This window comes from Pollachius pollachius (genome assembly GCF_949987615.1).
Source record: "Pollachius pollachius genome assembly, chromosome: 17".
NCBI classification, from domain to species: domain Eukaryota; kingdom Metazoa; phylum Chordata; class Actinopteri; order Gadiformes; family Gadidae; genus Pollachius; species Pollachius pollachius.
This window is the reverse complement of record NC_136950.1, coordinates 17733815-17747491: the sequence shown is the minus strand read 5'-3', so window position 1 is coordinate 17747491 and position 13677 is coordinate 17733815. Positions and strand designations below refer to the sequence as shown.

At 49.7% G+C, this 13677-nt stretch overlaps 1 protein-coding gene across 1 annotated transcript in view; it reads left to right on the top strand.

Moving 5' to 3' along the window:
* Window positions 1-862: 862 nt before the first annotated feature.
* Window positions 863-13677, top strand: part of malrd1 (MAM and LDL receptor class A domain containing 1) — a gene marked incomplete at both ends in the record, with an annotated part of 14806 nt that continues 1991 nt past the window's right edge. The window contains 13 exons of the mRNA XM_079754647.1: window positions 863-1040; window positions 3143-3274; window positions 5769-5903; window positions 6259-6411; window positions 6572-6677; window positions 7931-8298; window positions 8703-8979; window positions 9635-9794; window positions 10726-10813; window positions 11340-11519; window positions 12310-12457; window positions 12671-12827; window positions 13164-13274. Of these exons, the coding sequence (XP_079610773.1) occupies window positions 863-1040; window positions 3143-3274; window positions 5769-5903; window positions 6259-6411; window positions 6572-6677; window positions 7931-8298; window positions 8703-8979; window positions 9635-9794; window positions 10726-10813; window positions 11340-11519; window positions 12310-12457; window positions 12671-12827; window positions 13164-13274 (2193 nt within the window). The remainder of the gene's footprint in view (window positions 1041-3142; window positions 3275-5768; window positions 5904-6258; window positions 6412-6571; window positions 6678-7930; window positions 8299-8702; window positions 8980-9634; window positions 9795-10725; window positions 10814-11339; window positions 11520-12309; window positions 12458-12670; window positions 12828-13163; window positions 13275-13677) is intronic.

Genomic DNA, 13677 nt, shown 5'->3' with positions numbered 1-13677 from the left:
CCTAACACATAAGCATCCGCTAGCCATGCTGACATAGGTTAGCAGCCGCTAGCCATGCTAGCAGAGGTTAGCAGCTGCTCTCCATGCTAACATAGGTTAGAAGCCCCTATCTCTTCCTGTGAGCCATGCTAAAACCGGTTTGCAGCCACTAGCCATGCTAACACAGGTTAGCAGCCGCTAGTTATGCTAACAAAGGTTAGCAGCCACTAGCCATGCTAACACAAGTTAGCGGCCACTATCTCATCCTGTGAGCCATGTTGCAGGTTAGAGATATTAGTACTACTTCAGCGTCCCTGCTGATCGATATTAGATTGATAAAAGATGATGGTATTCACCAGAGGTCGGAGAGATGCTGCCCTCTCTCTAACGTCTTCAATTTCATTAGGCTCCTCGTCTCAGAGCCCTCCCCCTTTCCAATCACATCTTCACGTAAAATAAAAGTTCAATTATGTTCTTTGTAAAATAAAAGCGTGACCATAACTCACTTCAAAAAAAATGATAAAGTAATCTCAGCATGCAGTGGATATTAATCAGAGAAGAGAACGTTTCACAAACTGACTGAACACCGGGGGAGTCTTTACTGTGGTTGTTAAAGAGACCTTCATACGATACACACCATCCACACATAAACACAAACACAGACACATACACACATGCACACCTTGTTGCGTAATAACCATAAAAGTCATTTATTGCCTATTGCTCCACGGTAAAAGCTTCAGCATTAACTTACGCAGCGACCTAGAAACAGAAGTAAAAGGACACTTTTATTAGAAAACAACCTTTATTTAAGGTGGAGGTTGAATGTTTACATGTCTTGTCTGTTGAGACCGCCTCTTCAACCCCGGGAGAACCGCGCCTGATGGGGCAGCAAGCCGGGCTAGGTGGAGCAGGGCTAGGGGTAGCCGGGCTACGGTTAGCGGTGTTGCTGACTGCTGTGCTCCGCTGTGTTCCCGGGTACGCTGCGACCGGTTCCCCTCCCCTGGAGAGGGCATGTGACTTCACCCCCGACTGTGAGGATGGCAGCGATGAACTGGACTGTGAGTACACCTGGTTAAAGATCACCTGGTTAAAATACACCTGGTTAAAATACACCTGGTTAGATACATCTGGTTTGAATACACCTGGTTAAAGTTCACCTGGTTTGAATACACCTGGTTAGAATACACCTGGTTAAAGTTCACCTGGTTTGAATACACCTGGTTAGAATACACCTGGTTAAAGTTCACCTGGTTTGAATACAACTGGTTAGAATACACCTGGTTAAAGTTCACCTGGTTTGAATACACCTGGTTAGAATACACCTGGTTAAAGTTCACCTGGTTTGAATACACCTGGTTAAAGTACACCTGGTTTGAATACACCTGGTTAGAATACACCTGGTTGAAGTTCACCTGGTTTGAATACACCTGGTTAGAATACACCTGGTTAAAGTTCACCTGGTTTGAATACAACTGGTTAGAATACACCTGGTTAAAGTTCACCTGGTTTGAATACACCTGGTTAGAATACACCTGGTTAAAGTTCACCTGGTTTGAATACACCTGGTTAAAGTACACCTGGTTAGAATACACCTGGTTAGAATACACCTGGTTAAAGTTCACCTGGTTTATAGAGACTTGGTTAAAGTACACCTGGTTATAGTTCACCTGGTTAAAATACAACTGTTTAAAATACAACTGGTTAGAATGCAGCTGGTTAAAATCCAGCGGGTTAAAGTATACCTTTAACCCGTATAGTATGCTCAGTACCTGAGCAGAAGTTCACCAGGGATAATGCTTTTCCTGATTGATTTTTTAAATGTTCGCTTGGATAACTACTATGTATGCATACATGGCCGCTGCTGGCCATTTCGGTGCCCTACGCGAGGGGGGGGGGGGGGGGGAGCCTCTTTTTATATATTAGGTAAAAACATATAATTGCCGAAATTGAGTGATAGGTTATGCAATTAAGAAAAAAACAACGGTGGGCCTCTTCATAAATAATTTATATATTTTTTTAATTCAATAATGTAATAATTATTTTTATTTTTTTATTATTTTTTAGAAACCATAATTTTTGGTTCCCCCCCCGGTACTTGGTGCCCTACGCACTCTGCGTACTCTGCGTATAGGGAGTGGCGGGCCTGTATGCATAGTAGGAATACCCATTTCACTCCTCACCATCCCTGGAAGGAGTGATCCCCCCCCCCCCCCCCTGCGTTCCCTTCTCAAGATTTATTGAGAAGGAATTCTTTATTCTTGCCATTTCGGGCTCTGGGGTGAGAGGGGTGTCATACATATAGCTCCTGTAAAGCCCTTTGAGACTGGATCTGTGATTAAGGGTTACTCATGTAAGATTGATCTGACCTGACCACTGACCTGACCTGACTAAACCTGGTTCAAAATACATCTGGTTAAACACACCAGATTACCAGTATACGGTTTAAAAATCCATTGGTTTGACTCACTGTTACATGTTGGCAAAACACAGAAGATAAGTACACAATTCTTTTTGTGAATGACTGTGGCTTTTAAGAGCCTTTTGTGTGTCAGGAATAATAAAATAAATCAGGACCCCCCCCCCCCCCCCCCCAGGGATTCTCAGGGCTTTAATCAGTGGAAGTCGTTCCCTGAACGGCTGCCGGCCGACACAAAGTCTGGCAGAGCATCGGCTGGTTGGTGTGACAGATCTCTGAGCCTCCAGCAGATTTACTGATCACAACTAATGTTCAGTTTGGTGTGAGGAGATGGATGAGTGGTTAGGACTAGACAAACTAAACCAACCTCTCTCTGTCTCTGTCTCTCTGTCAGAGGACTAGTATACCAACCTCTCTCTCTAGTTAGAGAACTAGTTGACCAACCTCTCTCTGTGTTAGAGGACTAGTAGACCAACCTCTCTCTCTAGTTAGAAAACTAGTTGACCAACCTCTCTTTGTGTTAGAGGACTAGTAGACCAACCTCTCTCTAGTTAGAGAACTAGTTGACCAACCTCTCTCTGTGTTAGAGGACTAGTAGACCAATCTCTCTCTCTCTCTCTCTCTCTCTCTCTCTCTCACTCTCTCTCTCTCTCTCTCTCTCTCTCTCTCTCTCTCTCTCTCTCTCTCTCTCTCTCTCTCTCTCTCTTCCTCTTCCTCTCCCCCCCCCCCCCCCCCCCCCCGCAGGTGAGGGGTACCAGCGCTGTGACTTCCAGGAGGGGTACTGTGACCTGGTCCAGTCCCTGGAGGCGGTGCCAGGATGGACCCGTCGACCCGGGGGTCCCGGGATCAAACACGACCACACCAACAACCAATCAGGTAGCAGCCGGTCACATGTTACCACGTATGATCCAAGATGCAATTCATACAGGTTGCTTTTAAAATAAGAGGCCTTCACGTTAAATATTACTTAGGAAGCAGTTCTAAAATCAAACACTCAATGGCCATATGGCCATAAAGATTTCCCCCTGTCCCCCCTGGCCATTCAAAAATCTCTCTCTCTTTCTCTCTCTCTCTCTCTCTCTCTCTTTCTCTCCAGCCTACTTCCTGTCTCTAGAGCCAATCAGAGGCCAGGGATCAGCAGCAGAGCTCAGGAGTCCTGTCTTCCTCCCCTCCCTCACCTGCCAGGTGAAGCTTTGCTTTTTAATTGGTTTAATGCCAAACTGGTTCATTTGTTTACCTCGTTAATTGATTAATTAGTTAATTAGCGTTAACGAGAGGCCGGACCGTCCCCATGACAACAGTCCGTCTCTCCTCCTGGACCAGGTGAGGTTCTACCACCACACTGAGACCAGCGATGGAGACATCCAGGTGCTGGTCTGGGACCCTCTGTACTGCCGGACCACCCTGCTGTGGAAGGCCTCAACCGCCAGGGAACCAAGGCAACCCAGCCCGGTCTGGGCGCCATGGCGACGCACCGTGGTCCAGATCACCAGTGACCGACCGTTTCAGGTAGCCCCCTCTAGCGGTGTGAAGCAGCGTGTGTGTAGCAGCGTGTGTGTAGCAGTGTGTGTGTAGCAGTGTGTGATGTTGTTAGCATCCTAGTAGGTAGTTCTAGTCAAGGTGTTGTAGTAAAGTGATGGAGAAGACCTGAAGGAGCCAGCACTGCACGTCCCCATGTTGGAGACAGATGGCGTACCCATAGCAACAGATGGTGTCTCCGTGGTGACGAAGCGGGGTCAAGGACAGACCTTGATGCCATCAGAGGCGTGTCCGGGGCGTCTGGCGGTCTGTAAGCAGATGAGTCCTGCTGTTCACTGCCCTCCAGATACAGGAGGACAGCGTCAAGTCACTCTGCTGCACCACCATCACCACCACCACCACCTCCATCGTCACCTCCATCACCCCCCTAGGACCTCCTGGTTGAACATGGCAGCATTAACTCTGTTAAAGTCTGTGGAGCTCCGTACGGCAGTACTTGTACTCGACGGTGCGACACCAATATCTCGATCCTCTGCTAATACTCCTTCAGTTATATTACAACAAGGTAAAGGTTAGCACAGCTGTCCTGGACTCTGACCGAAGAGATTAGATTATGGGACACGGCACACACACGCGCGCACACGCACACACTGATCTCTCTCTCTCTCTCTCTCTCTCTCTCCCTCCCCAGGTGCTGATTGGAGGACAGCTATCAGCAGGTGATGGGTCCTTGCAGGTTGTTGCCATCGACGACATCTCCTTCGATCCAGGCTGTCAGCCCGCACACGGTACCAACATCCCCCCCCCCCCAGCCTCCCCGGGGAACGGAAACAAACTGACCTTGTCATCTCTCAGCTAGCAGACAGTATGTGCTGCTGATTACAGATGAGAGAAACAACACCAGCACTGTAGCTTCTCTAGCTAGAAGACACACACACAACACTAGCACTGTAGCTTCTCTAGATAGAATACACACACAAGCACTGTAGCTTATCTAGCTAGAAGACACATACACAACACTAGCACTGTAGCTTCTCTAGCTAGAAGACACATACACAACACTAGCACTGTAGCTTCTCTAGCTAGAAGACACATACAAAACACTAGCACTGTAGCTTCTCTAGCTAGAAGACACATACAAAACACTAGCACTGTAGCTTCTCTAGCTAGAAGACACATACACAACACTAGCACTGTAGCTTCTCTAGCTAGAAGACGCATACACAACGCTAGCACTGTAGCTTCTCTAGATAGAATACACACACAAGCACTGTAGCTTCTCTAGCTAGAAGACACATACACAACACTAGCACTGTAGCTTCTCTAGCTAGAAGACACATACAAAACACCAGCACTGTAGCTTCTCTAGCTAGAAGACACACACAACACTAGCACTGTAGCTTCTCTAGCTAGAGACACATACACAACACTAGCACTGTAGCTTCTCTAGCTAGAAGACACATACACAACACTAGCACTGTAGCTTCTCTAGCTAGAAGACAGAACACTAGACCAGCAGCTCTCTGTCCTGGGGTGTGTCAGACCCCCCAGTAGGGCTTAACGGTACCCAGCAGCAGCTCTCTTTCCTGGGGTGTGTTATGTGAAACGATGGCTTGGGAGTGTGGAGGGGATCTATGGGTTGTCAGCAGACCACTGGCTCTGTACAACCTGTTGCCTTGGAGACAGGCTGTACAACCTGTTGCCTTGGAGACAGGCTGTACCTGTTGCCTTGGTGACAGGCTGTACAACCTGTTGCCTTGGCGACAGGCTGTACAACCTGTTGCCTTGGCGACAGGCTGTACAACCTGTTGCCTTGGCGACAGGCTGTGTGTAAATTAAGTTGTATTTGTTTGATGCAGAGTGTTAATAAAGTTGTGTTTGTTTCACGCAGAGAGAGTGAAGCTCTCGGCCCCCCCCTGCGCCCCCGGCTTGGTCCCGTGTGGGGGAGGAGGGGGGTGTGTCCAGGCCAGCCAGGTGTGTGACTTCACCCCCCAGTGTCCCCATGGCGACGATGAGAAACACTGCCGTAAGCAAACCCATCCACTCCCTGTTCATCTGTGAGGTCTCTGATTGGCTGATTGTGTCAATTAATAATGTGAGACATATTGAGATGAGGGATGTGATGATGAGATGAGATGATGAGATGAGATGAGGTGATGATGAGATGAGATGAGATGAAGAGATGAGGTGATGATGAGATGAGATGAAGAGATGTGAAGATGTGATGATGAGATGTGATTACGCGATGAGATGTGATTTTGGGATGTGATGATGAGATGTGATGATGAGATGAGAAGATGAGATGTGATTATGCGATGGGATGATGTGATGATGAGATGTGATTATGCGATGTGATGATGAGATGAGATGTGTTTGTCCAGCGGCACTCTGTGACTTCGGGACGGACGGCTGTGGCTGGTATGAGGTCTCACCAGGCGATGGATTTGATTGGATGAGAGGACAGACAGAGGACGTCCCCCCAGACTACCATGGTCACCCCGAACTCCTGGACCACTCCACCAACACTACTGAGGGTACACACACACACACACACACACACACACACACACACACACACACACACACACACACACACACACACACACACACACACACACACACACACACACACACACACACACTCAGACACAGTAATTAAGGAGACATCAAGCACACTTCCTGTCCCTCTTCCAGGTCACTTCCTGTTTGTGGTGCAGAACAGCAGCAGCCTGTCGCCCCGCGCCGTGCTGAGAGGACCTCAGTTCCAGCAGTCCTCCTCCTCCTGTACCATGACCTTCTGGTGAGGATACCCCCTCCTGCTCCTCCTCCTCCTTCTCCACCATGATCTAATGGTTAGGGTACCTTGTTTCTCCTTTAATACCTACTTCCTCCTCCTCCTCTTCCTCCTCCTCCCCCTCATCCTCCTGCACCATGACCTGGACAGCTGGTCGTGGTGCAGGAGGAGTAAGGACAGCTCCTTACTCCTTTAATTCCTCCTCTTCCTCCTTCCTCCTCTTCCTCCTACAACATGACCTTCTAGTGAAGAACACACCTCAGTTCTTTCTTTCCACCTTTATCTCTCGCTCTCGCTCTCTCTCTCTCTCTCTCTCTCTCTTTCTCTCTTTCTCTCTCTCGCTCTCTCTGTAACATTATATCAGTTAGCACCCGGCCTGTCTGAAAGCTGCTGAGAGTTTATAAATTAGGCTGAAGCGTGAATGAGCATTTATCTTGCTGGACTGTGACTGAAGTGTAATAAACAGAGAGGGATACTCTGGATCCGAACCACCATGGGATTGACTGCTGGCCTGGCAGACCAGAGGAGAGGAGTCCAGATTAGAGGAGACTACAGAATAGACCAGAGTAGAGGAGACCAGAGACTAGAGAACAGACCAGAGTAGAGGAGACCAGAGACAAGAGTACAGACCAGAGTAGAGGAGACCAGAGACTAGAGTACAGACTGGAGACCAGAGTAGAGGAGACAAAAGTAGAGTAGAGGAGACTTGAGACCAGAGTAGAGGAGACCAGAGTAGAGGAAACAAAAGTAGAGTAGAGGAGACCAGAGTAGAGGAGACCAGAGTAGAGGAGACCAGAGTAGAGGAGACCAGAGATTAGATTAGAGTAGAGGAGACCAGAGTAGAGGAGACAAAAGTAGAGTAGAGGAGACCTGAGACCAAAGTAGAGGAGACTAGAGTACAGACCAGAGTACAGAACAGAGTTGAGACCAGAGTAGACACTAGAGTACAGACCAGAGTAGATTAGACTAGAGTAGAGGAGACTAGAGTACAGACCAGAGTAGAGGAGAGCAGAGTAGAGACCAGAGTAGAGGAGACCAGAGTAGAGACCAGAGTAGAGTAGAGACCAGAGTAGAGTAGAGACCGTAGTAGAGGAGACCAGAGTAGAGGAGACCAGAGTAGAGGAGACCAGAGTAGAGACCAGAATAGAGGAGACCAGAGTAGATTAGAGACCAGTATGTATCCCACAGCATGTTAGACCAGAGCAGGCCAGACTAAAGGATCCCAGAGCTGTGCCCGACGGCAGTGTTCCCCTCCCCAGGCACTACAACACAGGCATCTCGGTGGGGGCGGTGGACCTGTACCTGCGTGTCTCCGGCTCCGACAACAACACGGTGCTGTGGCGGGCCTTCAACAGCCAGGGCCCCCGCTGGAACCGGGTGGAGGTGCAGCTGGGACGCATCCCCCGGCCCTTCCACCTGCTGCTGGCCAAGCTCAGCATGGGCATGTTCGACGGCGTCTCCGCCCTCGACGACGTCGTGTTCCAGAACTGCTCGTTGCCCCCGGCGGCGGAGGCGTGCCCCAAGGCCGGCCAGTTCCACTGCGCCCGCAGCCGGGCCTGCGTGGACCACCTGCAGGTCTGCGACCTGACGGACGACTGCGGCGACGGCTCGGACGAGGAGGGCTGCTGTGAGTCCGCATAACCCACGGGACTCATCCCGCTTTAAGATTAGACAAGGGAGGATGCGGTGACGCGAGACGAACGGCATAGCTAGGTAGATAGATAGGGCGGCATGTGGCTCAGGAGGTAGAGCGGGGTTGGCCGCTAACCGGAAGGTTGCTGGTTCGAACCCCGGAGTGTCGAGGTCTCCCCCGAGCGAGACGCCTCACCCTGCTCAAACTGCTCCCGACGAGCCGGCCGTCGCCTTGCGTGGCTGACTCCGCCCGCGGCGTGTGAATGCGTGCATGAGCGGGTGAATGTCAGGCAGTATTGTACAGCGCTTTGAGTGGCCGCTGGTTAGAATAGCGCGGTGTAAACGCAGCCCATTCACCGTGCACCACCCCTGATATAGAGCACCTCTCTGGGCCCCCAGCTCCAGATCTCCAGTGTGACTTCGAGGAGGGCCTGTGCAGCTGGTCCCAGGACGCCAGCGGGGCCGACGTCTTCGACTGGACCCGGGTGCGGGGCCCCACCCCCACCCTGAGCACGGGCCCCTGGAAGGACCACACGCTGGGCCTGGCCGGGGGCCACTACCTGTACATCGAGGCCTCGGCCCCCCAGGCCTTCGGGGACACGGCGGTCCTGCTCAGCCCGGTGTTCCAGCCCACCCCGGGGGCTTTCACAGGGGGCCGGGCTCCCTGTGTGATGCGGTTCGTCGCGGCAATTTCCTTTTTGGTTTGGCGTCTGAGACGGATGAGATTTCTAAATGCAAAAAAGCGCACAACACTTGCAGACAATTGACCTAGGTTTAATGCACTCACTCATCAGACTCCTCTGTAGCCGAGTGAGTCAAGGATACAGTTTGACAGAGCTATTTAAACAGCTTCTCATCCTCCCCACATTGCAGATGTCAGTAATCAAATCAGGTATTGTCCGAGACACAGAGCTGCCTGTGTACTCATCAAGCAGAAGAGTGCATAAGAGGATGTCTTCTCCCTTGTGACAGGTTTACCAAAGTACGAAGGTTATCATTTTGATTGACACTGAGTGAAAGGCAGGGTGGCAAGACAATAGACCTCTGAAGAATAAGCTCCGAAGTCTATGGGAAATAACATGGGTTTTTTTGATTGATCGCACATAACAAACTCTGTAGGTGGCGAAGAAGTAAAAGCTGCTAATGTTTTTAACTACACACTTTTCCCATGTAGATTCCTCTTGGGTTTTGGATTGTCATTGCCGTTGAAGTAGTAAACGATTATAAATGCTACTTTAACGGCATCGACAATACCGGTCTATTCACGGAATGGAAAAACAAAGCCTGTATGACTAAAAGGTAACAACATATGTATTTTTTTTCCATCCCAGGTTCCACTACCACATGTTCGGGACCCATGTGGCCCGCCTGGCCGTGTACATGAGGACCACCTCCACCGGCCGCGGACACATGCTGTGGCTGCAGTACGGTAACCGCGGCGACCTGTGGCATCGGAAGACCCTCTACCTCAACAGCGGCCGGCCCTTTCAGGTGAGGTCGTGATCCCCGCAGGTGGGACTGATAAGTGGTTCAGGGGTTTAGCAGTGCTTTCATATGAAGAGACTGACTTCAGAGACAGGTCGTTGAGGAGCAGGTGGGGTTTACTATTGGGAATCAAACCCAGAGCCTGGGTTTCATCTGGCTTTGGCTGGGAGTCGAACAGGGAAGGAGGAGAGATGAATGTTCTCCTCTAGATTAACGTTCTCCTTTCGAGGAACCTTCTCGTTTAGATTAATTTCCTCCTCTATCTGAATGTTCTCCTCTAGATTAATGTTCTCCTCCAGATGGATGTTCTCCTCTAGATGAATGTTCTCCTCTAGATGAATGACTGATCTTAATGAGGTGTGTTGTTTTGAAATGTTTTAAATATTGACCGCAATGAGAACGACAGTGTTTCTCTCTTCCTTGTAAAAAACAGAACAGCACAGAATGACTTGTTATTGTCAGACTGGAGAGATATCTCAGGTCCCAGCTAGGAAGCTACAGGCTAGTTTCCAATAAGGTTGTAACACACAGCAACACAAATGAACAAATATACACAAACCAAACGCACATCTCTGGTCCAAACCTGAGTGGTTAGTTCATCATATCTTCCTAGCAAGCTACAGAGACATTAACATGGTCCAAGGAGCCTTGGGAAACTGCAGGATGTATATTGTTTGATTATGCAAATATTGTTCCGACCATGATAGCAAACAGGCTTGCTAATGCTAATTTCACCTGCCATTAGCCTAGCATGAATAGCATGGATCATTAGCCCCAGCTCGTAAAGACCTTGTCTGAATCACCATCATGACCCACAGACTTTGTTTGTTGTTTCATATATTCTCATATCGAATGTAGTGCTGAACGTGGTACTGTCTGTGGTAGTTACTGTCTGTCTGTCTTTCATCTGTCTGTCTGTCTGCCTGTCTGTCTGCAGATCCTGGTAGAGGGGACAGTGGGAGACGACTTCAGCGGAGACATTGCCATCGACGATCTGTCTTTCCTTGACTGTTTCCTGAACGATGGTAGGTGAGACAGGTGTACGTTATAGGTGGGACAGGTGTACGATGGTAGGTGAGACAGGTCTAGGATGGTAGGTGAGACAGGTGTACGTTACAGGGCGGACAGGTGTACGATGGTAGGTGAGACAGGTCTAGGATGGTAGGTGAGACAGGTGTACGTTATGGGGGGACAGGTGTACGATGGTAGGTGAGACAGGCGTTGTGTACGACGGTTGGTGAGACAGATGACGGATGGTAGATGAGACAGGTGTTGTGAGACAGGTTCAGAACTAGAGCAGTAGTGTAGGGTGGTAGGTGAGAAAGGTGTGGTGAGACAGGTTCACAACATGGGTCTCTGACTAGAGCTGTGATGTAGGATGGTGGGGGAGACTAGGTGTGGCGTACGACAGTAGGTGAGACAGATGACGGACGGTAGGTGAGACAGGTGTGGTGAGACAGGTCCATATCCTAGTGCGTGACCACGCAGGCTGCTGTAGGCTCTGGTCTGGGGTTCCTCTCTAACACGGTGTCTGCCGCTGCCTTGCTCCAGAGCCGCTGCCCTCGGTGCGGCCCACCGCTCCCCCGCCAAGCCCCGAGACCTCCAGCCCCCCGGGCGACCGCTGCCCCCCCGGCCTGGTGTCCTGCAGCGCCCCCTCGGGCTGCGTCCCCCGGGAGGTCCTCTGCGACTTCAAACAGGACTGCGGCGACGGATCGGACGAGGAGGGCTGCGGTGAGCGCCCCTCTCCTCCTAGAGGATCATGGGAACTGTAGTCCAGTGCAGGGGTTCCCTAACTCTTCAGCCAACGACCTCCAAAAGACTCGCCCACCCCCACTGTCCCCGATGGTGGCTTACACATGAAAGGGTTTTGCGGGCCAACGCAGCAACAGTCCTATTCGGACTCGACACATCGCTTCAACACAGTAGCCTAACATCCTTCATGTTATAGTTTAGACGTTACTCTAGCGATAGTAGGCCTGTTAGTAATCACGGTAAAGGTTAACTCACTAATGAGATTGGCGTACGAGCTCTGAGCACAAGCGCTCAAGTCTGGGTTTGATTTGGGAGACGGCCCTCAGAGATCATCCTCCTCGTTTAGTCCCCATCTCTATTAAGCTTGAATGTTTTTTATGTGTCTCAGAGTGTAGGAGGTGATATCGTATCATTTGGTTTCCTCGTTTAAGACTTAAACACTTCCCCACGTTGTAAACACTTTAACGGCTGTCTGTGTTTTCCCTCCAGCTCTGGAAATGTATCAATCATCCCCATTTAAACCCAATCAGTCCCGCATTTTCTACATTCTTAATGTTTTATCATCAGCGACAAATGCGTTTTTTCAACTTGTGATGACATATTAATTCTGCTCAGTTGATCAAATATGCACGACATTTAGGCGGTAATCAGGGTACATTTGTTAGCGTTGTTTGTTTTGGTGCCCAGTGTTGCAAATTGACTTGATTGACGGATGCTATCGTTAGGTGTGTGTGTGTGTGTGTGTGTGTGTGTGTGTGTGTGTCCTCAGTGCGGGAGGTGTGTGACTTCGAGGGGGGTGACCTGTGTGGGTGGAGGGGGGGGTCCTCCCTGGCCCATGCCTTCCACTGGGCCCCCGATCAGGGAGAGACCATCCACGACGGAGAGCAGAACCACCGGCCGGTCCAGGACCACACGCTGTGAGTCTCTCTCTCTCTCTCTCTCTCTCTCTCTCTCTCTCTCTCTCTCTCTCTCTCTCTCTCTCTCTCTCTCTCTCTCTCTCTCTCTCTCTCTCTCTCTCATCTCTCTCTCTCTCTCTCTCTCTCTCTCTCTCTCTCTCTCTCTCTCTCTCTCTCTCTCAGGCCCCTCCTAACTGTCTGTCGCTCTACCTGTCTGTCTCTCCCTGTCTCCAGGGGGGCTCCAGAGGGCTGGTACATGTGTGCAGACAGCTCTAAGGGGAGCTACGGCCACACCAGCGACCTGCGGACGCCCCTCATCTCCTCCACCGGCCCACAATGCACCCTGGTGTTCTGGTACCACATGGGAGGATTCACCGTGGGGTCACTGCAGGTACACACAGGGAGACAGACAGGTAGAGAGACAGACAAACAGGCAGACTGGCAGGTAGAGACAGATGGCTACAGAGAGCCACAGGGAGAGAGAGAGAGAGATAGACAGGCAGGCAGGTAGAGAGAAAGAGATTGACAGACAGGTAGACAGACAGACAGACAGGCAGGCAGGTAGAGAGACAGAGGGCTAGAGAGAACCACAGGCAGAGACAGAGACAAACAGACATATAGAAAGGCAGATAATGAACTCTCTACACTCCCATGTAGAGAATAAGATTGTATCTTTAAGTTTTATCGTTTGCGTTGAGAGTTGTTGTTGTTGTTGTGTTGTTTCCAGGTGTTGCTAAGGCACGGGAACGTCACACACGTGGTGTGGTCCCAGACCGGTAACCAGGGCAACCGGTGGAGGCGGGGCGAGGTGTTCATCGGGATTGCCAATAGCTTCCAGGTCACCATCATACCACGTCCTGTTATACTCATGCATATACATATTGGTATAAGTACATACATAATATATAAATGTATATTATACACCCTGTTATATACTTATATAGAGATACATAACTGGTCGCCTTCACAACATTTCTGTTATACTTATATAGATAGGTAGATCTATAGAGAAATGTATTGTACTTTCTGTTCTACATCTGTATATAGAAAGATTGATCTATGTATATGGTAGTTCCTGTTCTACATCTGTATATAGATATAGAATGATAGATCTTTGTATATGGTAGTTCCTCTACATCTTTATATAGATATAGAAAGATAGATCTATGTATGTGGTAGTTCCTCTACATCTGTATATAGATCTATGTATATGGTAGTTCCTGTTCTACATCTGTATATAG